Consider the following 22,083-nt stretch of genomic DNA (forward strand, 5'->3'; position numbering starts at 1 on the left):
AAATAGAACCGTTCCACGTTGAACCCAACAACAAGAACATAGCAACAAGAACAAAAGCAACAACAGGTCTCACTAACAGCTGCTCGTGACTCACGCACTCACGCACTCACGCGATTGCATTCGACGTGAATGGCAAACGTTGACAACTCTTTACAACACTTTTGTTTATACAATTTGAAATTTCAAGTCATTCTCATCGGCTGGCCCTCTGTCAAACACGCAAAATAGAAAAATATGTTAGTGTCCAAAGACGAAAATATGGAAAACGTAGAGCCAAAAATCTTGGATGAGAGTGACTGCTATGTAGTGTATAAGAAATTACAGCTGCAGCTGGAATTGCTACAAGTTCAGGAAGACTACATTAAGGAGGAGCAGCGCAATCTGAAAAAGGAGTACCTACATGCTCAGGAAGAAGTTAAGCGGGCCAAGGCTGTGCCCCTGGTTATTGGCCAATTTCTAGAGGCAGTTGATGAAAACACCGGAATTGTTGCCTCAACCACAGGCTCAAATTACTATGTGCGCGTGTTGTCCACAATTGATAGAGAGCAGCTCAAGCCGTCGGCTTCTGTGGCATTGCATAAACAGAGCAACTGTTTGGTAGATTTGGTGCCACCGGAGGCGGATAGCACCATATCCATGCTGTCGCCGGAAGAGAAACCTGACGTCAGCTATGCGGATATCGGAGGACTTGATATGCAAAAGCAAGAAATACGCGAGGCTGTCGAGCTGCCCTTGACACACGCTCATTTGTACAAGCAAATTGGTAAGCTGTGCCTAAGCTGATCCTAACGGGTTACGTAAACATCTATATCTCCAGGCATTGACCCACCGCGCGGCGTACTACTCTATGGCCCTCCCGGCTGCGGCAAGACAATGCTGGCCAAAGCGGTTGCTAATCAGACGACAGCCGCTTTTATTCGCGTCGTCGGCTCGGAGTTTGTGCAGAAGTACTTGGGCGAGGGACCACGTATGGTGCGTGACCTGTTCCGGCTGGCCAAGCAGAATGCGCCATCGGTGATATTCATTGATGAAATTGATGCTATTGCGACTAAACGCTTTGACGCTCAGACAGGCGCCGATCGTGAGGTTCAGCGCATTTTGCTGGAGCTTTTGAATCAAATGGATGGATTCGATGAAACAACCAACATTAAGGTTATTATGGCTACTAATCGCGCTGATACCTTAGATCCGGCTCTTCTGCGCCCTGGACGCTTGGATCGTAAGATCGAGTTCCCGTTGCCGGATCGCCGTCAAAAGCGTTTGGTTTTCACCACCATAACTGCCAAAATGAATCTCGCCGAAGACGTTGATCTGGAGGAGCTTATTGCTCGCCCGGACAGAATTTCGAATGCTGACATTAACGCGATTTGCCAGGAAGCTGGAATGCACGCAGTTCGTGAAAATCGTTATATCGCACACGCTAAGGACTTTGAAAAAGGCTACAAGACAAGCGTGCGCAAGGATGAGGCTCAGCACGAATTTTATAATTAAATTCTTAATATAAAAATTATTTAAAAAAAAAAACCAAGAACTGTTTATATTAAATGCATCGCAATGCAATACTACTTAATTTTCTACATTTAATGGCGCGAAATGTCATTTTTAATTTAACGGCTTTTTCGCATACGTAAACATGTGACTGGCACTCAGCAGGCAAACCAGCTGTTGATCGACTCTACGCTTGCCGCTCTCTCTGCTTCGCATATTTTCAGTTTGTTCTTGGTTAAAGTAGATGTTTATTTAAATATATGAATTATGGCCAAAATTTCCTCGGTGGAGACATATGTGACGCGTATTAGGCCTGCCATAGAAAATTTCCTACAGCACCCTAATAAAGCCAACTTGTCGGATGTAGAGAAAGAAGTCATGGGATTTGACTTTGGACAAATACGCATATTTCAAATACAAATTGTAGTCCCGCTTGTGATTAAATTGGGTGAACTTACAGGGTAAGTAAAAGGGAATAATACAAATGTGAGCTTTCCCAACTAATTATGTGTCCTGTGCAGAGAAAGTCAGGAACTGCGCACAAGCTTGTTGGATTGCCTGCGACACATTGTATCCAAGCTCTACTTGACGGAGGAGAAAGCCTTACGCTCCATTCTAGTGGTGGTCCTGCAGCAGATTCGCGATCGCAATGGCTCTGCAATGCAACCCGATCTCTCCGAGGAAATCAAGTTGGCGGCAGTACTCTGCATAACAATGGCCCTGCAACGTTCCACAAGCGATGTGCTCGAAACATTTTATGGAAAGGAGGCTGTCGTGGTCTTAGGCCAAATATTACTCACCTTCATTGATTTTATCTCAAGGGAAAGGTATCGCAAGCTGGTCAATTCATCGCTGGAAGGCTTGATGGTACTCTTCTATGTGCACGATGATGCCGATGCTGGCGACGTGGTTTTGCGCAACCAGATAGCCAACACCATATTCATATTCCTGCCCAAAATCGTTACTGTGCTCTTCAAAACAGCGATGGCTGATGATAAGGTTGGCGAATCAACCAAATCCGTAAGTGCTAGCAAAACACAATTTGAGCTTTTTAATGGAAGACTTTAAATAATATTTCAGTTGGGCATTAAGGCCCTGGGCCGCATCACCTGTATTATGTTCGAGGAAACCACAGAGGAGTTTAGCAAAGCACGCTACGACGTGAATGCATTCCAATCACTTTTTAGCACTCCCAAAGGCGAGAGCAATGAGCTGTTGAATGACGTTAACATATTTGGCAGCAAGCGCTTAAGTCTTGAGCAGAACGAGCAGCGCCTCAAGAAGCTCCAAACTGGTCTACGCTCTGCCCAGTGGGTAGCAGCCACATCAAAACATATGCGCATCATCTTTGTCGCAACGAGTATCTTGCGCGCCCACAGCTCTGTTGCAGTGCGTCGAATGTACGCGGAAATGTGTTGCTTACTCCTGAAGAATTGCGCTCACAATTTGAAACATAGTTTTATACATTTGCTGGAGAGTGTTTTAGCTTTGTCGGAGGATGCGGAGGAGGATATAGCAAAAATGTGCCGTGAGAACCTGGCGCAGCTGCAGCAGCAGCCGAGCTGTGCGAGCATCTTTGACGAGAATGCAGAAATGCTTCTGGACGCGCATCTTAACAAATGGCCACGCATTCTACAGCGCTGTGATGACAGCGAACAGTTATCGGAGCTGCTTTTTTTCAAGGGATACCTGCGGAATCTCAGCGCTGACAAGTTGCAGCTGCTGCTGCTGTTACCAAAGAATTTGGAATTGTTTGTCATGTGTCTGCTGACGGCGCTTGATCAGCGTATATCGCGCGAATTGCTTAATGAGGAATACTCGCTACGGCATATCCAAAAGGGCAGTGCTAAGGAGCTGGCGGCTCAATGTTCCAAGTTGTCTTGGCGCCAGTTCAAGTATCTCAACTCCAAACGCTGCTTAGATGTTCTTTATGACATTGCTGCATTATTGGGCGCTGAGCCGTCTATAAATCGCCTAATCTTTGACTTTTGCCAGGATTTGATTGAACGACGCAGCTCAGCCATGAATGAATCGATTTTGTTAATGACGCTTATGATATCGCCGCAGCAAAGAGTAGCGCGCGAAAGCCGTTTATCGCTGGCACAACTTTTTGTGGATCAACTACTAGCCGAAGAGCACTGGCATTTGGCACTTCAGCCGGATGCAGCCTGGCGACTTAAGGTCGACAAGGTAAGCATTTTGCGCAAACGCTACTTAATAAATTATTCAAGTTCTAAAACTACGCAGCCTTCCTCCTGGTTTAAAGATCACACGCCTGGTCTCTACTCGTCCGCGATAGAGGTCCGCACGCAGGATTGTGATTCGGATGATGAGAGCGAGTCAGTCAATAATCGCGTGAGCATTGCGGATGCACAGTTCAATGTGCTGCACACCTGCCTGGTTTTGGATGCTCTGGGGCATTGTGCTAAGTTTATTGGCGATACGTTTGATCGTCATATATTTCGCAGCTTGCACAAAGTGCTGCTTAAGTTAGGTGAGTAGTATTATGTCAGTGCATTAATATGTAACCTTACATGTCAACGCTTTACTACAGCCAGCAGTAACACGATGGTCCATGAAGCAGCAACATTTGCATTCGTTTCAATGCAGCTGGCCTTGAAATATGCAGCACCCTCACATTTCATAGAATGCTCCACTGACTACCTAACCTTTCATCTCAATGCGCTGCTAAAGAAGGTAAGCTCAATATGTCCGGTCACAGAAGTCACAATCAAAATTTGGAAATCTACCATTGCAGTCACCCGAGAGCAGTGAAGCCGTAGATATACTCACAGTTGTGTTGCAGTACAGCTCACGTGGGAATGTGCCCCATTTGGAAAGTATTTTCCAAACAATATGCGAGGAATGCGCCAAGTCACATCAGACGGACAATATACATTCATATTTGCGCGTCTTCAATGCGTTCCTGAGGCATGCGGTCAGCTGGCAAAGTGCTACTGCGGCAGAGATCGCCGACATTCAAATGCATTTGGATGAGGAGCAGAATATTCTAAGCACTTGGTTAAATGTGCTAAATAAACAGCGAACTGACACTCCCGTTGATTTAAATAGTGCGCCTAATGAAGAACCAGATATAAATATGCACGATGTAGAAATTGAGGATCAGTCAGTGGAGCCGCCATCAAAGCCCATTCTGCCACAACACATTGAAATTGTCAAGGAGATTATAAGTCAGTCTATCAAGTTTCTTTCAAAGTCTGAGCAAGAACAGCAAATTCTTGCACTGGAATGCCTTATTACTGGTGTGCCACTGCTCGCCGACTATGAAGACGAGCTGCTGCCTCTAGTCCATCTGTTATGGCAGCCGCTGGTCGAAAAATTTCGTCAAAAAGACTCGATAGTGCTAAGCCGCTGCTTCAACTTATTGCACATTCTCGTCCTGCATGCTAAAGATTTTATCTTAAAGCGCAGTCTTAGCGATGTGATACCTCAGCTTAAGCAGTTTTTGAAGACGGCCAGTTACCACAGTAGCGCGGAAACTTTGCGAGCGCCCACCCAGGAATATAAGCTGCAGTTACAGTTGCTACGGCATCTGGCATCATTTATACGCAGCCTGCAGCTTGAGGGCAAACATCTTCATGATCTGCTTAGCATTGTTGTGTTGTATTTGTCTCAGGCGCAACCTAAAGAAATGCAAGCGCTGGCTGTGGAATTTTATGAGAACCTAGCTACCTACAACGGACCATTTGTGTATGTGACGCTCCTACAACGTGTTCATCTCAAGGACTACAAAGCTAGTATCGACCGAATTTTTCACGGCTTAGGCTTTCGCCTAGAAGCGCCAGTCGAACCTAATCTTGACTAATAAACATTTAGAGTGTTTGTAACAATTGCTTTACATTGTTTTACATTCCAGACTTTTACTATTTCTATTGTTTTTAATTGTCAAAGCACATGGTTCGCTTTGTTTAATCATTGCTTGAGTTAAAATTGATTATCGATTGGATATTTTTTGTTTTTTATTAAAATGACTTGTGTAAGTTTATATAAACAAGGATTGAACAAAAAATTTAATTTATACAGAATTGTAGCCTTCGGGAGTAAAATTTAAGGTAGGGGCTTGCAGTGGAATATGGGGGTCTCACATTATTGCCAATTTTTAAATGCTATGCATAAACATAATAAATTTGCTCACTGTTTACGTTTTTAATTTTTTTTTTCTTTTTTAAATCGCACAAACACTGTACAGTGAATACTCAGATGCTTAGCACCAATAAAACTTAGCATCTGACTTCTAAAGCCATTTTTATATAATCATTCTTGTATGCAACGTTTTTGTATCAAATATAGCTGAATTTGTTGTGAATTGATTGCTATTCTGCTGCCCTTAACCCTATATACCACAACTATGTTCTTTACTCTGACTCATATCGTAGAGTAACTAGCAAGCTGTGTGCATAAAGGTCCTATGAGCATTTTGGAATCTGTGTTTTTGTTCGTTCTAATGCGGTTGTGGGTTCTTAAGCGTGGGCAGGGGTGCTGGAGTTTGTGGTGTTCTTAGCTATTGTTATGCATAGGAAGCATGCTGCTATGACTACGCTAGCCAGTTCATTAGGCTATTGGCATATGCCATAGGCTTGACATCAGGATGTGGCTGTGAATAAAATGTATATTATTATAATTAGTGCATACATAGATGGGTTTGTAGCTATAATACTTACCACAGCCTCAAAGGATCTGTAATTTGGTTTTAAATTGTTACCAGTAATTGTTATAAATGCGCCCATGTTGCCCATAGTATCACTATAAATAAACGTTTACAATTTGTACGGTTTTGATAGTTTACGTTTTGTGGTACATACCAATAGTTTGGCGCTGAGAAGACAGTTATGCATTGACCATTGTGGGCCACCTCATAGCCCATATCTTTGACCTCGTGACTGCGAATGATATAGTCCAACTTGTTCAGGTTACAGAATGCTTCAGTTACGTCCGGACCAAACTGTATGCCCACGCCGCGCTTAGATGGGCCACGTCCCATCCATTGCTGCGGATCGGACCAGAGCAACTCGCACATGAGTCCCTCCTCTGGTGGCTGGCAGTTGCGTTCGATGCGTCTTATGTTATCCAATGTAACATTGTCTGATGAAAAGAGGCCCCCATGCATAACCAGAATCTTCTGATTTATGCAATGGCATAATGGCAGCCAGTTGAATACTTGCGTAAATATATTCGCCATTGTGTTGTTATACTTGGCAGTCACCTCGCCCGTGAATCCGTACATTTGATTCATGTTAATGCTTTCGTGATTGCCTATAAGCAATATTAAATTAGTTTCGATTTCAATGATTGGGATTATAAATTGTAAGTTACCGCGAGACAAGAAGAAATGATTGGGATACAGCAACTTAAAGCCGAAGAGCGTAAATATACATTCTACAGAGAATGAACCTCTATCCACGAAATCTCCATTAAATAGATACGGATTCTTTTCTGAGGGTAGCCCGTTTATATCAAAAATATTCATCAAATCATAAAACTGGCCATGGATATCTCCACAAATTGTGAACTTCTCGTCATCTGGAACAGTAATATCCACTAGGGATGGCTGTTCACGCATGTACTCATCAATGTTACGGAGTATCTGCAAACATACGTATGTTATATATTTTGTCACACGAAATTTAGGTTCAATTGCGGTTAAAAAAACATTAACTACCTTATAGGCGAACTTGCGATGCAGTCTCTTTTGTGCCTTATAGTGTTCCATAAGGTCTTTCATGAATTGTAAAGTAACCTTGTCATCCTCCAATTGAGGTCCCTTGTAATCATCCTCAATGGCTAAATTAAAAAAAAAAAAAAAAATACATAGAATATACGCTCGAAAAAGGAGGTTTTCCAATGCGTGGATGATCAATCGATTACTTACTAATGTTCTCCATATCGCTATACATCTCCGAGAGAGTCTTCTCAGGCTTATCTACAGCGATAGCACGCTCAAATGCGCGCATTTTAACAATTTTACTGCACTCGGTGAATTTTAATTTTGCGTCCTTATCATTGGGCCTGCATTTGGCCACCTAAAAAGATAGCTTATCAAATATCATGCGTAAGAGGTTCTCTATACAATAACTGCACTTACATATTCAAAATCAGAAAGGGCCTGTTTGAACTTGCCCAGGGACATGTGCGCCGCCGCACGTCGATAATAACCTTTCAAGTAGCTGGGATCCGTTTTAACCGCTGAAACACCATCCTGCAGAGCCAGGCCAAAGCTTTCCTGACGTAAATGCGCCAGCGCCCGATTGGCATAGTAGATTGCACTGTTGGGGTATAGTTCTATGGCTTTGGAATACATGTCAATGGCTTTCGAGAATTCCTTGGCTGCAATGTGACGAAATGAGTCATAGTTACATTAACTTTTAGCTTTAAGCTCTTTAGCTGCCCTCTAAACAGCACAAAAGAATTACACAAATTTGCACATAGAGCCAATGCCTGTAAATTGTTTTTAAGGTTAGGTCGAAGACAGCTTACAGACAACACGGGACGCTCTTGAGTTGCATACAATTTCATAGTGGGTTTCATGTGCTTTACCGACTATGTCATAATATCTAGAGTCTCGTGTATGTGATGATTGACAACTTACTTTTGAGCAAATCATTTCCTTTATTTTTGTACTGCTCGGCCGCGGCAAAATCTTGTTGACCTGCTTCCGCCGTTGAATCATGTTTGATGGCATTAATCTCTGCATTGGGCACTTGTTCCTGCTGGTTATCCGAAAATTTTTGTTGGATTTCCAGTTCTGACGACGACATATTTTGTTTTAATTGATGATTTTTTCTGCCTAGTTGTTCTCTAATATTATTTACTGTCTGCAAATTTTCAAGAGTTGAGAAACGCCAAAATGATTAGTGCTGTGCAACAAGCGGGTAGGCGCAACTTATCGATAAACTGAAATTTTAAAACTCAGATGTCTTTTCTCAGTTCGACAATATAATAATTATATATAAATTTTGCATATAGGTGTATTTAAGGGACATGTCGCAGTAATAATTTTAAGTTGGAAATGTATGAAAATTATGACAGGGCACTTCGTTGATTATATTTGTTCATATGTTAATTTGTTCTATAGAATAGATGCAGGTGTTGCACAACGCTGCATGTCAAATTATCGATATGCTCCAAAGGCCGCAACAGCTGTTATGAGCTGGGCTTTGTAATCAAGCGGTGAGAAAAGTTAGAAACGGGTTGTTGTTAGTATAGAAACTATCAGGCGAATAGCAGCACTGAGACACACAACCAGAGCCTAGGATCAGTTAACTACAACTAGAATTTCAGTAAACATCAGTCGCGCTCACTAACTCAATTGCAAATTGACCATTTAAAAGTTCTTGTGCGGGCGTATTTCAGTGTGAGAAAGTGAGCAACACAAATATATGCAAATATGTCTATGAGCAATTTATCAGTAGACGGCGAGCTCCGTTATATTATTCAGTGGTTTAACGAATGGAGTGAGCTGCAACGCGATGATTTCGTCTATGAGATGGTGGAGTATCTCTCAAGAGACACGTCTGTTGACGCAGGCGAAGATGGACGTGGTGGTAGTACCTATGTAAATGGCGTCGTCAATTCCCTGGCCACGTCGAGTGTCCAGGAAAAGCCCATGAGTCTTTTTCAATGCCGCGTAACTATTAAAAAATCTTAGTTATGAAATTGAATTTACTAAATTGAAATTATTTTTGTAACAGATTAAACTTTTTCGTCAATGGACTCCCAAATGGCCGATTGAATTCAAATCTAAACTGCAAGAGAAAATCAACGAAATGGACCCCAAAGTGGGAGAGAAAATCATCAATGAACTGAAGACACCACATTCTATGCACAATGGTGACGTATCTGTTCTTTTGAATGTAAACGGAACTAGCGGCAACGTGCACACTGAATTGGAGCAAGCGGCGGTAGACCCAGAAACATTGCCAAGTACAATGGAAACACTGGCAGCAGCGCCAGTCGCAGCGGCAGCAGCTGCAGTTGTTAACGATGTTATTGACCAGACTTTGGAGACAGTTAATGATAACCATTTAGCAGCGGTATTGCGTCAAGAAACGCCAGTTGATGATGATGACGACCAGCTCGCTGGCAATGATTGCAATGCTGATACAAATGGCATTTATGCGTCGTCGGCTGCAGTGACAACGATTGCGGTGAATACGTCCCCAACAGAGCAGTCGCCGTCGCAGTCGCAGCAGATACAGCAGTCGCAACCAAGCATCGAACCTGTAGAACAGGTCGAGAATAACGTTTCAGCCAGTGTCATTGTCTCTGTTGCTGCTGCGCCCGAGGTAGTCCCGGTGGCATAGATACACGGCTGCTTGTGGCGCTTGTTATGAGAGCAAGCGGACGAAATAAAAGAAGGCTTATTGGAGCAGTTGGGCACCACATACGCATAGCATTGTACGCCATCAGAATCAATACATTCCATATACACACATTTCTAGAAAGTTAGAATATATATGCATATTTTAAGCTAAAGTTCATTTCATGTCATGTGCATTTGTATTTACGTTAAGCAGACTTACTAAATATGTTAGTAATATTTTAAGTACAACATATGATCAAAATATATTTACAAACATATTTGAGTGCAACTATGTAATGTCTTTTTAAGGATTTGGTCCAAATATGAATGCTCGCAGAATGGGCTGTGGCAGTATTTAAAAACATGTTTTCTTTTGTGTACGTGTGTGTATGTGTGTGTGTGTGTGCAGCAACACATTGTGTTGCCGGCACTTTGACTTACGCACGAGGTGCCAGTGCCACTCGGATGTCGGGCCAGTTATGATCGCTCGTTGGCTTTGCCTTGCCCAGATCGGCCTACAATAAGTCGTGTCTGTGTGTGTGCGTGTGTGTGTTTCTTTGCATACATGTGTAGTGGTCGCTATTTCATAAGCTCAGCTTTTGGGGCATATAATTTGTTTTTGTGCTCCCTCTTTGTTTTGATTCGCTGTTGATAATAAAAAAAAATTCAAAAGCTACGCTCCGCCGTCGAAATGGAAATGGAAATAAGATATACTCAGATATTGAACCAATTTATTTCAATTTTATTTCGCACCTCGACGACAAAAGTTGTGTTCGCGTCGGGCATTCAATGATTAGTTAAGAATTGTGCTCAAGTTAAAGAAACGCGCGAGTGTGTGTGTGTGTGTGTGCGTGCGTGTGTGTGTGTCGCGGGATCAATTGAAGCAGCAGAAGTTTAACGAAAGCTCAAAATGCATTTGTTGTTTTTGAAGTTCATATGCATTACAGTTATTAGCACATTGTGCTTTCAATGTGAGTACAAAACCAACGACTTAAACAACAAACTTGAGTGGCGCACAGTTGGGCTCAATTAGCTCATATTACATGTATAACAAATTTAAAGCCAAAGAACAGACGTCATCTTTGGGGCCAATCGGCACTGGGTCAAGGTCAATGTCTAGAAATTCCCCAAGCAAATATGCTAACATCATGCTGCGAGCCGCAAAGCGAAGGCGAAGGGCAATAAACTACTACAATATAATTACGAAAACGATGGCAAAAGTGACTCAGTAATTGCTGAACCGGACTTTTGTTTGGGCTTAAAGTCTTGGCGGTTTTGGGCACTTCTGGTTTGCAGATATTGACCTTGGCTAATACGTTGCTTGATTTTTGGTTTAAACATTTTTTTTTTGTTTTCATACTATTTGCACGTGCGCTCACCTGTTACCACATCCCGTTTTTGCAGACGTTTGTCCCGCCAGTCTCTGTCACTGCATTCGCATTAAGGACTGCGTGCCCTTTGTCCGACTTTTGCTCAATCACAGTCCAGAGGAGCGCGCCTCTGTGTTCGCCATGGTGCATTCAGCCGGCTGTGGCTATCATGGTCTCGATCCGCTCGCTTGCTGTCCGCAGCATCAGGCGGCATCTTCGCATACCAGTTCGCGCAGTTCGCGCTTTGCGCCCAATGATCGCTGGGTCTGGGACACTTCGAGTGGCTCGAAGCGCAGTCCCAGATTCAACTACAGCTTGAATCGATTTGTGGCGCACGAGACCGAAATGCGTTTGCATGACTATTGGGATTTCGAGGCGCAACGCAACTGTCCACAGCCAATTGAAGATGATTATGATGATCATCATCCGTTTGGATTTGGCAGCGGTCATCACTTTCAATACCATATTGATCACGAGATTGAGCCAGTGGAGAAAGCGCCGCGTCCAAAGCCTGCAGATAGACCGATTGTGTTTCCTGGCGATTTGCGTTTTCAGGAATCGATAGAGATCAGAGGAGAAGGCGAGCTAATGGCCGATGCCAGCCAGGAGCAGATTATACGTGACACAACACCCACCACAACGATGACGCCCATGTCCACGACCACGGCCACAATATCGCCGGCTGCGCGCATGAACTCACCCAATTGTGGGATAAGTGTGAGCACACGTCTCTTGGGTGGTGACGAGGTTGCCCCAGGACAATATCCGTGGTTCGCCCGTATCGCCTACCGCAATCGCAGTGAGTAGCACAATTTTAAACGCAACAATTTTTAATGACATCCAATTGAAATTGAAATTTGTGTATAAACTCGTACGTGTGTGTGTTATTTTCGGAGATGGTCCTCGTCCTTGGATTAGAATACATTTAGGCACAAAAACAAAACAATCATAAAAATATTGTTTGCACTTATCCCAGCTCGTTTGCCACACCAGTCATCTTCATGGTGAGAAAACAACCAGTGCAGAAAACAGCAACTGCCTTGAGAAGTGAAACCGCGCCGTCGCTAAGTTCAAATCCTTGCGGCTCCTCTGCAAACTGCCCCCCCTTTTGGCTTCCATAGGAATACTCGCTAGCTGGCCCATACGGGCTGTAGTTATATTGGTTGTCATATGGATAGTTATTGTTCTGATTATACGGATAGTTATTGTTTTGATTGTTATATGGATAGTTATTTTGATTGTTATTATATGGATATTGATTATTATATGGATAGTTATTATTATATTGATTGTAATTGTTATTATAGGGAGGATTGTTGTATTGATTGTAATTTTGATAGCTTCCAGAATCGCCATAGGTTTGATCTTGGCTCACATTTTCATTCTGAACATATGGAACCTTGCCCGGAGGACAATAAGCGCAATTACTACTTAGGTCGGACGCACTTTTACATGGGCATCCTTTACTCATTTTGCTAGCTCTGCAATAATATTAAAAGTAATTGATTAATACAATTTGCCAATTCCATGTTCACAGCCAACAATCGCATCAGCTATCGCTGCTCGGGCTCCCTCATTTCCAATAATTATGTCCTTACCGCCGCTCACTGCGTTGTCAACTTGGTGAGCGATCTGCAGATGTAAGTGAAACTAATTGTACAATCTGTATGCCTCCCCCCTCAAAACCCTTTCACAGATTTCAGGTGCGCATCGGCGATGACGTATCCGGCGCGCAGGACTGCAGCCCAACTGCTGCCAATTGCAGTCGCCCAAATATATTTGATATTGTCAGCGTGCTGGTGCATCCGAACTACGATCAACCAAAGTATGCGAATGATATTGCCCTGCTGCGCCTAAACAATAGCCTGAGTAAGCTGATTTCACACGCCCCCCTCCCACGCTTCCCCCAGCCAGCATATAGGTACATTCTGGCGTTTTTTTCAGGTAATTTCACACCAATATGCTTACCTCTGAACAGCACAGCAGCGCTCGCAGATAGATTGATCGGGCAAATGGGCGTGGTGGCTGGTTGGAGCACAAAAATGGAGAGTATGTTGTTAAAATATTAAATAAACAGAATTGAATGAAAACAGTTAGCTGACGACATATATACTGTTTAATTCGCCTGCTCCGTTACAGCTAACACTTCAAGCAGCCCCGCCAGCAGCACAGCCTCCGTGAGATTCATAAGATTGCCCATAGTCAATACGACCAGCTGCGCGATCACCTATGCCACGCTCAGCGAGAACTTCCAGCAACCGATTGTCATTACGCCCAGCCACCTGTGCGCCCAGGGCCAGCCCATGAAGGATGTGTGCCGCGGCGACAGCGGTGGTCCCTTCATGGACGATGGCACCTCCGGCATACTCAATGCCAATGGGCGTCATACGCTGCTCGGCATTGTCGCCTTTGGACCAACTCTATGCGGCGTTACCACCGTACCCGGCGTCTACACGGCCGTCAGCTCTTACATGAACTGGATTTTCGATAGCATCAATGGTGAATCTCCAAAGCCAGTGCGGAATACATGAACGGGAGAGTTGCGTGGGGCACGACTTTATCCAAAGCTTTTCGACGCCAAAGCCAAATATCTACATATGTAGAACTAACACCGTTGTGTATTATTCCTATACAAAAAAAAAAAACAAACAAACAAATACTAAAAATATAAATAAATTAAAATACCTGCAGATCTAAGCTGATTGTTGTTATCACTTAATATTCAAAGCAGACAAGAAAAAAAAAACAACAAAAAGCTCAAGCCAAAGCTCGCGCAAAGTTCTCTGTTAAGCTGCGCTCATTGCCTGCCGCGTCTCAGTCGTGCGCCAAGCCTTGCTCTGAACTCTCCAACTGTAATGAACGGCTGATTGGAGTTTTACCGTTGTAGTCAACATATTTACTTAATTGCGGCGTGTGTACTTATAAAAGATATTTCAAAGAGAAAAACAAAAAGCATACATTGCACAATAACTGACGACGTTTTAACCGAAAGTAAAGATGCTTCAATTAATTACAGCCTGTGCAATTTTGGGTTTTGGTGTAAATTTGGCAAATGCGCGTAAGTAAAAGACAAGCAAAAGGAAAGTTTATAGAATCGTTGTTATAGAAGCGCGAGGAATAATGAATTATGCACATAAATAGGCGTGTTTGTATGTATGTGTATATGGGGGCCTTCGCATCTCTCGCCAGATTAGCTATACAAAAACCAGTTTCTATAACTGATAGTTAAAAAAAGTTATTAATTTAAATACTTAATACATTGCTTACGATATGATTATACAGTATTTTGATTATTTTGTTTGATTTCAACGCAGAATTCTATTTTCCCAATGAGGCTAACCAAGTGCCCAACTATGGACGCTGCATTACGCCCAACCGGGAGCGTGCCCTCTGCATCCATCTGGAGGATTGCAAGTATTTATATGGAGTACTGACAACGACACCCCTGCGGGACGCGGACAAACTATATCTTAGCCGCAGCCAGTGTGGCTATTTTAATCAGAAGGTTCTGGTAAGTTGTCAAATTGTTGATAAAGTAATGTTTTTCTAATTGAGTAATTGCACAACTTACAGATTTGCTGTCCGGATCGTTATCGGGACAGCACGCCGGCAACTACAGCACGACCCCCAGCAAATAAGACGAACACAAACTTGTTACCCTTGCCGGGCCAGTGCGGCAATATATTATCGAATCGCATTTATGGCGGCGTTAAGACAAAAATTGACGAATTTCCCTGGATGGCGCTGATCGAGTACACCAAAGGTATTTGATCCACACATATGAGACCTCGAGTTAAATGCTTTCGCTTTTAAAGGCAGCGGCAACAAAGGTCACCACTGCGGTGGCTCGCTGATCAGCACACGGTACGTGGTGACAGCATCGCATTGTGTCAATGGCAGATCCCTGCCTGCCGACTGGCGTCTAACCGGCGTGCGTCTGGGCGAGTGGGACACAGCCACCGATCCGGATTGTGAGGTCGACGTGCGCGGCATAAAGGACTGTGCGCCACCACATATGGATGTGCCGGTGGAACGGGCTATACCACATCCCTCGTACGATCCAGGCTCCAAGAATCAAGTGAACGATATAGCCCTGCTGCGCATGGCACGGCAAATCGAGTACACTGACTTTGTGCGTCCCATTTGCTTGCCATTGGATACGAATCTACGTTCGGCTACATTCGATGGTATTTCAATGGATGTGGCCGGCTGGGGTAAAACGGAAGAGTTATCGGCTAGCAATTTGAAGCTAAAGGCCGCTGTGGATGGCTTCACCCTGGAAGAATGCCAGTCCGTCTATAGTCGCCAGAGCATTGTGCTCGAGAATACGCAAATGTGCGCCGGCGGCATGGAGGGCGTAGATTCGTGTCGCGGCGACTCTGGCGGCCCGCTCATTGGCCTGGACACAAACAAGGTGAACACTTACTATTTTCTGGCAGGCGTTGTTTCGTTTGGACCCACGCCATGTGGCTTGAACGGCTGGCCAGGCGTATACAGTCGAGTTGGGGCTTATGTGGACTGGATACAGTCTACGCTGGAGCAATGAAAATATTCCAATAGCTTAAATTTAGTTGTTATTAAAGACAAGCGCAAGTCAAGGCTAAGACTATGCCGAAAAATAATTATCTTTGAATAAGCAATGATTCTAATAAGTTATTTGCAATTCAGAAGCAAAATTCTAGTTCCTGAAAGAGGAGCGTCATATCATATTTACAGTGTGTAAGACTTGTTTCTTTTTTGGGGAAATTTATTTAACAGTTCAGCCTAAGGTTATGCTTAACAATATCGAATATTACGAGACTGCTCTAGGGACCATAAAGATATATGCCACATATCATATAAGGTATGGTATACTTAGACCTGCTTAGAATCCAATCATAAACTTAGGTGTCTTCTATTACTTTTAATACAAGTTTAAATTATGCAATAAATAATATGTAAGTTGTTAAAGTAACGTTAAAACACGTGCAGCTCAACATAAGATGAACCAATACATTGTATACCTTAATCATACGAAAATTGTTAATAGATTTTCACTGTTATTTTGGTTTATATAATTCACTGTCGGAATCCGGAGTAACATATTGGATTTTCGTGGGACGCAAGGTGCTATGATAAATAATCACAAGCTTAATTTTCCAAATTCGAATCTAAACATTACTTTATGTATACAGCCCTTTTACTGCACATTAATTTATGAGCGCAACGAAGCCAGGCGGCTCTGCATTTCCTGAAGCTCTTCACCCTCGTCGTCATCGTCCTCGACCGCAACTCGGGATGGAGCTGCTGGTGTTTTGTCTGCTGGCGTTGCTTCTGGTGGTAATGGAGCCTCTCCCAGTTTGCCGTCCGTAATTTCCCAAAGTACTTTATCAACCTCCTTTGCTGCCTCCTCCTCCAACTCCTCAGACTCTTCCAGCGAGTCCATGGTCTCATCCAGCATCTCCTCGATAATGCCTGCCTTCATCATTTCCTTGGACATGTCACGCATAATGCCTGCCAATTCCGGATATCGAACAAGACTCTGCATGGCCTGCATAACTTCCGTGGATTTCTGCAAAGAGCCAGCAACCCGCAAAGTAGCTAAAACAGGAGAGCATAAGTCAGGTAATGGTTGTATTCATTGCAATGCCAAGTTTTACGCACACAATTGATTTTTCATCTGCATCTGTATGGAACTGAGATGCGCCTTAGATGTGTAAATACGATTTATAGCTTTCCGCGCATTCACTATCTCTTTGGCGAGAATGATACAGGTGTCTCGGTCGTTCTTTTGGGCGGCCTGCTTTAGAGAGCGTTTCACCTTTTCCTCCTCTCGCTGTATGCTGCGTATCTGCCTATCGAGCTGATTACCCTCTTTTCGTATTTTGTGCGTCCATTCTTGCACCTACGGTTGCGGGGAAACAGATGTTGAAAACGAGAATCAAAACAATTGGAACATGACATCATTTTATTGCCAAGTGGCCTTGTTAACGCGCAAAAAGTTGACCACATCGGAATGACGTTTCACCTGCTCTTTGGGGTCTTTGCTGGGGGTTTTGCCAAATAAGCCCATTTCGCACTTTTATAGCGGTACGCTAATTATTATAATATTGTTTAAACTATTTAGCTTAACACTGCTTGTGAGTCATTTTTGTTCTGAATGTGGCAGCATTCTTCCAATGTTTATAGTTCATTTTAAACAGTCTGGCAAGGCCTGCTCAGGCTGCGTATGCAGCTTCAACATATTTTCGGTAACGCAATATTGCCAATTCATATATAATATCCACTTTATGTTTATTAATTTTTTTATAATTACTCAAGTGTTACCATAAAATATATTAATTTAATAAATTTTTTACAAAAACCGACACAATTTATTATCGATATTTATTGTTAGTCGTGAACTGCAAGCAAGCAAAAATGGCTTGCTCATATGATCACCGTACTAGTTATGGAAGTTGGCACTTTTTAACACTAATGCTGCAACCGCGCAATTGTGATCATGTGTGTTCGGCTTGTTAATTTTGTTTAACTCTTGCTTAATTTTGTTATAGTTTTGATAATTAAAAAAAGAAAAGCAATGCAATCAAATGCAATAGTTAGTTGTTTATTATTGTTATTCCACAATGTGTGTTGTTACCAGGACAACTGGGTTGAACCACATGCATGGTCGGAACTGACATCAGCGCAATTTAATAACCCAGGTGAAGAATCCTGCCAATGTCAGGTCCCGGTGCCAGCAGAGAAATCATTGGCAACCATAGAGGATCAATTAGCATTAACGTATTTCAAAAAGTTTGTTAATACTTTATTTAGTCGCAAGCGACTGAAGGTAAGTACGCGACCGTTTCGTTGTTAAATTTGGTCATATGACGTCATATTGTCGGTGTTTGTAATGATAACTTGGGACAAAATTTCAGTATGGAAAAACGTCGCATCTTTTTAAACGATCGCTGATATTTACTTTAAATCCGTCACAAGTCGACGAGCTTGAAACAGTCCAAGATGTGCGTGACCTTGATATCATGCTCACCAAAATACTGGATGAGGCAAGAGATGTGCCCTTGCCGTCCGATCAGGCCGACGACGAATATACCTACAGGCACCAAGGAATGGGAGTGCGTGCGCTTGTTATGGACATATTCAAGGATCTTATACAGTTACTCAAAATATCCGAGGTTAGCATTGCCATTAATGGCTTAGATACACATACTTATTTGGTATTTACTATACAAACAAAAAACTTGTTTCGCCAGGTGAGATTCATGCTAACAGTGCTGCTCACCATTACTACCGGGTGGATTGTGCACAGACGATTTCGATTTTCGGCCATTGCCATTATTCTTGGCGGCATTTTCCTGTATGGCTACTTTGTAACCTATTTGGAGTGCAATAGGGTATGTCGTACAAAGTACAAGTATATCGAATTTAACTGAATTCAGATTGATTTCATTTAGAAACTGGAAGTTGAGGCTTTGATTGACGTAATTGACAGTCATCAGAAGCCCACGGATGATGCTGAAAAAACATGGTTTTCACGCATGTTTGGCTATCTTTTCAACGAGTCGCCAGAGGCGCAACAAAAGCAGAAACTTTTGTTAGTACCACTTATCTTCATCTTTTGGAATCATTGATAAGCATTAAGTTTATGCACATTACAGAAAATCAAGCAAATTAAATATGCCCTACTGTCGACCTGATCACGTTTTCGTTATGTATACGAGTGACATATTCCTCAAACAAATTGAACTGATACTAGAAAAAACAACTCACACCATGACGAGTTTAACCAGTAAGTATTAAAACAAATAACTATTGTAAAGCTTTTTTATTCTGATTGATATTTGCCGCAGCTGGATTATCATTTCCATATAACTTGATTGCTCCATTTGCACTGGTCTGCATGATTGGGTACTTACTGAAGTTAATCTTCAAGTACGTCATAAGCCCCAAGGCGTGGATGGGACTCGTGCATGGTAGATCGTCTGCATCTACTACAAAAACGCAACAGCAAGCCTTGGCAAATGAATCAACACAAGATCGATTGTCGGGTGAAAACCTTAAGATGTTGTTAAATGTCATAGGCGCTTCAGGCATAACACAATCCCAACAACAACTACAACTATCCCCGTCGGGTGTCCAAGAGCTGCTGGAACCACTGGAAGCGCCCCCACCAACGCCACAAGAAGCACAAACTAAAAGCAAACAAAATTTAAAGCCAATTTCAAACGAAAATCCCAATATCAGTAATTCCTCAGCTGACATCGCGCATGAAGCTGGTTTTACGGTTGTTGATGATAACCAAGATGATGATCATATTGATAGTTTTTAATGTTTGGCTATATATTTTTTAAGCTGTATTATGTGTAATGTTCGTGATGATCTATATATATATTTTTTTTACCAATTAATTGGCATAAGTTCTTACAGTCAAAGATAATTTTGTTACCAGCTGATATTTTTCGTAGTTAAATTATTCTTTATTTAAATTATTTTTGCGTGTAATTATTTAATTTTTGCACGATAATTATTATAAGTTAAATCTCCAACAATAAGATTTTTTAAGTGTCATTAATAGGCCTCCCAAAACTGTCTATTACATGTATATATATTTTGCATTCGGCCACTCCAAAACTGTATACATATTATCAGTATATATTACCTGTATATATACATATACCAATTATGCCAATTGCTGAATTTTTTGTTCATATTTACATCTTATTAGCATTGAGTGTGTCTGTCTGTGTTAGCTGCATATTTGAAATGTAAGCAGTAATAAAATATTCATCATGAATAAACTAGCTCAATATACAACTAATATGTTGTGTGTATAATAATTATATTGTAATGTATATTCATAAAAAAAAAATTAAAAATAATTCCGTGTAAATATATTCATTCGTTGTATTTTAAATTATACTTTTGAATTACATATACATACATATTGATGCTGTATTACATATAAATTACATTTCCTTAATATTATTATGCAACTAATTATCGATTTTATGTATTGTATTATATTGTACACCAATACACGGCATGTACATGTAAGCCATAACCAGTTTCGCTGTCAAGAGCCCAACAAACTTAACTAAATCTAGGGAAACTAAGCAAAAACCTAGTGCACGCAGGATCATGCTAACCATACATAAGATTTAACTAAGGCTGGCATTAGAATTATATATAATATACTATTTATGCATTTGTTTACTATGGCAAACTAAGAGAATTTATCTAAATTGATTTCTGAAATCTTATACGCAAATTGGTCCGCTATCAAAATCTTGGTTAATAATTTCACTACACAAATTCAACAATATAGTAGATAAGTATGTACTATGTTATATTTTTTATATGCGTGTGTATGTTTTCCTCATTTATTAGCTGATCACTATTTATTTAAATTGGTGCCAAACAACGATCAAGTGGCATTTTTATTGTGTGTTTACTGTGTGCATAAGAAATGAGCAAAGTCATAATTAATATAATTACTTGTCTTGTTTCATGTTCACCACGAATTTGGCAAAAAATTACATTAGTTGAACAGCAATTAATTGGAATTATTCTCCGCCTAGCTGAATAGGGTATACAAAATTTAAAAACCTAATGCCCTTTTAATATCATACAACAGCAAAACGACGCGAAACTATTTAACCGTCTAATAGACTTTAACTCCTACGCCTACTTATAAGCCAACCCAACTATTTAAATTTAGCAAATACCACAATTTGTGAACTGTTTATACTTTAAGTTAAACATACATTGTGTTCGTTTTGTTTAAAACAGGCAACTTATATACCAGTTTGCACATATCCTTCGATGTACATGTATTTCTATTTTCATTAGCACTAACTCTACAATTTCGAATGAGCGACAAAAACTGTGCTTGTTTCGTGGCATGAAGATCCGGATACAGTATAATTCGACTGCCTTAAACATCGGAACTTCACGTGTGGCATAATCTTTGACTAAAGCTAATTTGTTTATGCACTGTTCTTTAAATGTTAATTAAGTTCAGCAAATAATTGTAAGCAAATACATTATACGTACATAAACAAGTTTTGTGTAAAATCTTTCAAAGTGGAAACAATTTTCGATTTCTCGGTATCATCGTGTCGGTCGTCGGTCTTCGGTCTGATTGTGTGAGTATTATTTATACATTATAGGTGATGTTAGTGGCAAATATTCCATTTGTTTAACGTTTTTGGTGGTAAATAGTTTTACAGCAATAAATTGATAGTCAGATAGGAGACATTGCAGCAAACGAAACAGATCCATATCTAATAAGGACACTCGATTCCATGCCACAAATGCTTCAGAATTGTCTTGTCCATTTAGAGTCTTCTCTGTTAGTGAAAATGGATTTTTATGTAAATACACACTGTGTATTTGATTAAGCTTTAGTTGTAGTAAGTAGATAAAATGGTATGTCTTTTAAGTAGGTACTTTGGCTTTTCATTTGGGATATACGCACATATGCATGTGCATATTCGTATAGTTTATATTATAGCATTATGATATCTGTGTAATGTACACATCTAGTATGTAAGTGCGAGTATGTCATGTAATGTTAGTATGTTATGTATTTGATATGTATGCCGTTACGTTTCAGATGCAGTTTTCAGAATCCAAAGAAATTAATGCGTTAATATGTATATATTTTGTGATCTTTGGTGTTGTGTGGGTGTGCGGGCTTGGGAAGGGTGGGTATGTGTGTGACGGTTGCCTTCTCTATTCTTGTAGATGAGCAGGCGTTGCGGATAAAATCTATGTATGCAAAATATACTTATAATGCCGTCTTATTATTTTCATCTAAAATTAATAATATATTTGTTTTGTTATGCCGGCCGTTCTCTGATAACACCTGTCCCAAAGTGCTATATGGTATATGTATATGTATATATGTTTTCATAGTTCGTG

At 41.3% G+C, this 22,083-nt stretch overlaps 7 protein-coding genes across 8 annotated transcripts; 5 read left to right on the plus strand and 2 right to left on the minus strand.

Moving 5' to 3' along the window:
* On the plus strand, positions 1-1,506 carry LOC115759457 (26S proteasome regulatory subunit 6B). Its single transcript, XM_030700389.1, has 2 exons — positions 1-763; positions 818-1,506. The coding sequence occupies exons 1-2, from the start codon at positions 235-237 to the stop codon at positions 1,489-1,491; spliced, it is 1,203 nt and encodes a 400-aa protein (XP_030556249.1). The 5' UTR covers positions 1-234; the 3' UTR covers positions 1,492-1,506.
* A 231-nt stretch (positions 1,507-1,737) lies between these two features.
* LOC115759584 lies at positions 1,738-5,363 on the plus strand. The gene is made up of 6 exons (XM_030700551.1): positions 1,738-1,949; positions 2,010-2,508; positions 2,569-3,678; positions 3,736-3,982; positions 4,043-4,185; positions 4,247-5,363. Exons 1-6 carry the CDS (start codon positions 1,756-1,758, stop codon positions 5,312-5,314), a joined length of 3,261 nt encoding a protein of 1,086 aa, XP_030556411.1. The 5' UTR covers positions 1,738-1,755; the 3' UTR covers positions 5,315-5,363.
* Positions 5,364-5,482: 119 nt separating this feature from the next.
* On the minus strand, positions 5,483-11,265 carry LOC115759585 (serine/threonine-protein phosphatase 5). 2 transcript variants are annotated; one of them, XM_030700553.1, is made up of 9 exons: positions 11,188-11,265; positions 8,096-8,321; positions 7,592-7,833; positions 7,379-7,529; positions 7,169-7,290; positions 6,823-7,093; positions 6,312-6,762; positions 6,171-6,252; positions 6,044-6,103 (listed from the first exon to the last, which is right to left on the minus strand). In XM_030700553.1, exons 2-9 carry the CDS (start codon positions 8,262-8,264, stop codon positions 6,044-6,046), a joined length of 1,548 nt encoding a protein of 515 aa, XP_030556413.1. In that variant the 5' UTR covers positions 8,265-8,321; positions 11,188-11,265. The 2 variants fall into 2 exon arrangements, with proteins under 2 accessions (XP_030556412.1, XP_030556413.1); XM_030700552.1 differs by lacking the exon at positions 11,188-11,265 and having other exon boundaries at positions 5,483-6,103; positions 8,096-8,264.
* On the plus strand, positions 8,554-10,077 carry LOC115759586. Its single transcript, XM_030700555.1, has 2 exons — positions 8,554-9,133; positions 9,198-10,077. The coding sequence occupies exons 1-2, from the start codon at positions 8,894-8,896 to the stop codon at positions 9,807-9,809; spliced, it is 852 nt and encodes a 283-aa protein (XP_030556415.1). The 5' UTR covers positions 8,554-8,893; the 3' UTR covers positions 9,810-10,077.
* LOC115759641 (transmembrane protease serine 9) lies at positions 11,231-16,111 on the plus strand. Its single transcript, XM_030700630.1, has 8 exons — positions 11,231-11,977; positions 12,716-12,818; positions 12,875-13,047; positions 13,123-13,242; positions 13,318-13,677; positions 14,493-14,689; positions 14,752-14,941; positions 14,994-16,111. Exons 1-8 carry the CDS (start codon positions 11,320-11,322, stop codon positions 15,722-15,724), a joined length of 2,532 nt encoding a protein of 843 aa, XP_030556490.1. The 5' UTR covers positions 11,231-11,319; the 3' UTR covers positions 15,725-16,111.
* Positions 16,112-16,204: 93 nt separating this feature from the next.
* Positions 16,205-17,318, minus strand: LOC115759587 (charged multivesicular body protein 3). The gene is made up of 3 exons (XM_030700556.1): positions 17,186-17,318; positions 16,822-17,062; positions 16,205-16,758 (listed from the first exon to the last, which is right to left on the minus strand). Exons 1-3 carry the CDS (start codon positions 17,228-17,230, stop codon positions 16,373-16,375), a joined length of 672 nt encoding a protein of 223 aa, XP_030556416.1. The 5' UTR covers positions 17,231-17,318; the 3' UTR covers positions 16,205-16,372.
* Positions 17,319-17,664: 346 nt separating this feature from the next.
* Positions 17,665-21,953, plus strand: LOC115759534. Its single transcript, XM_030700486.1, has 6 exons — positions 17,665-17,989; positions 18,078-18,335; positions 18,414-18,554; positions 18,615-18,754; positions 18,819-18,949; positions 19,011-21,953. The coding sequence occupies exons 1-6, from the start codon at positions 17,738-17,740 to the stop codon at positions 19,487-19,489; spliced, it is 1,401 nt and encodes a 466-aa protein (XP_030556346.1). The 5' UTR covers positions 17,665-17,737; the 3' UTR covers positions 19,490-21,953.
* The last annotated feature ends 130 nt before the right edge of the window (positions 21,954-22,083 follow it).

This window comes from Drosophila novamexicana, unplaced genomic scaffold (genome assembly GCF_003285875.2).
Source record: "Drosophila novamexicana strain 15010-1031.04,08,12 unplaced genomic scaffold, DnovRS2.1 tig00000308-arrow-arrow-pilon, whole genome shotgun sequence".
Taxonomy (NCBI): domain Eukaryota; kingdom Metazoa; phylum Arthropoda; class Insecta; order Diptera; family Drosophilidae; genus Drosophila; species Drosophila novamexicana.

What these genes read in the sequence shown, in the direction of transcription:
- LOC115759587 (XM_030700556.1), bottom strand. Translation starts at nt 17,230, where the DNA reads ATGGGCTTATTTGGCAAAACCCCCAGCAAAGACCCCAAAGAGCAG. An exon ending in GCAAAGACCCCAAAGAGCAG is followed by an intron (nt 17,063 to 17,185) that starts GTGAAACGTCAT and finishes CCGCAACCGTAG; the next exon opens with GTGCAAGAATGGACGCACAA. An exon ending in GCAGATGAAAAATCAATTGT is followed by an intron (nt 16,759 to 16,821) that starts GTGCGTAAAACT and finishes CTCCTGTTTTAG; the next exon opens with CTACTTTGCGGGTTGCTGGC.
- LOC115759586 (XM_030700555.1), top strand. Translation starts at nt 8,894, where the DNA reads ATGTCTATGAGCAATTTATCAGTAGACGGCGAGCTCCGTTATATTATT. An exon ending in TGAGTCTTTTTCAATGCCGC is followed by an intron (nt 9,134 to 9,197) that starts GTAACTATTAAA and finishes TTTTTGTAACAG; the next exon opens with ATTAAACTTTTTCGTCAATG.
- LOC115759585 (XM_030700552.1), bottom strand. Translation starts at nt 8,264, where the DNA reads ATGTCGTCGTCAGAACTGGAAATCCAACAAAAATTTTCGGATAACCAG. An exon ending in ATCGCAAGTTCGCCTATAAG is followed by an intron (nt 7,094 to 7,168) that starts GTAGTTAATGTT and finishes GTATGTTTGCAG; the next exon opens with ATACTCCGTAACATTGATGA. An exon ending in TTCTCAGCGCCAAACTATTG is followed by an intron (nt 6,253 to 6,311) that starts GTATGTACCACA and finishes GTTTATTTATAG; the next exon opens with TGATACTATGGGCAACATGG.
- LOC115759584 (XM_030700551.1), top strand. Translation starts at nt 1,756, where the DNA reads ATGGCCAAAATTTCCTCGGTGGAGACATATGTGACGCGTATTAGGCCT. An exon ending in TTGGCGAATCAACCAAATCC is followed by an intron (nt 2,509 to 2,568) that starts GTAAGTGCTAGC and finishes ATAATATTTCAG; the next exon opens with TTGGGCATTAAGGCCCTGGG. An exon ending in CAAAGTGCTGCTTAAGTTAG is followed by an intron (nt 3,983 to 4,042) that starts GTGAGTAGTATT and finishes GCTTTACTACAG; the next exon opens with CCAGCAGTAACACGATGGTC.
- LOC115759641 (XM_030700630.1), top strand. Translation starts at nt 11,320, where the DNA reads ATGGTGCATTCAGCCGGCTGTGGCTATCATGGTCTCGATCCGCTCGCT. An exon ending in GATTTTCGATAGCATCAATG is followed by an intron (nt 13,678 to 14,492) that starts GTGAATCTCCAA and finishes ATTTCAACGCAG; the next exon opens with AATTCTATTTTCCCAATGAG. An exon ending in ATTTTAATCAGAAGGTTCTG is followed by an intron (nt 14,690 to 14,751) that starts GTAAGTTGTCAA and finishes CACAACTTACAG; the next exon opens with ATTTGCTGTCCGGATCGTTA.
- LOC115759534 (XM_030700486.1), top strand. Translation starts at nt 17,738, where the DNA reads ATGCAATCAAATGCAATAGTTAGTTGTTTATTATTGTTATTCCACAAT. An exon ending in CCTATTTGGAGTGCAATAGG is followed by an intron (nt 18,555 to 18,614) that starts GTATGTCGTACA and finishes GATTTCATTTAG; the next exon opens with AAACTGGAAGTTGAGGCTTT. An exon ending in CACCATGACGAGTTTAACCA is followed by an intron (nt 18,950 to 19,010) that starts GTAAGTATTAAA and finishes TATTTGCCGCAG; the next exon opens with CTGGATTATCATTTCCATAT.
- LOC115759457 (XM_030700389.1), top strand. Translation starts at nt 235, where the DNA reads ATGTTAGTGTCCAAAGACGAAAATATGGAAAACGTAGAGCCAAAAATC. An exon ending in TCATTTGTACAAGCAAATTG is followed by an intron (nt 764 to 817) that starts GTAAGCTGTGCC and finishes CTATATCTCCAG; the next exon opens with GCATTGACCCACCGCGCGGC.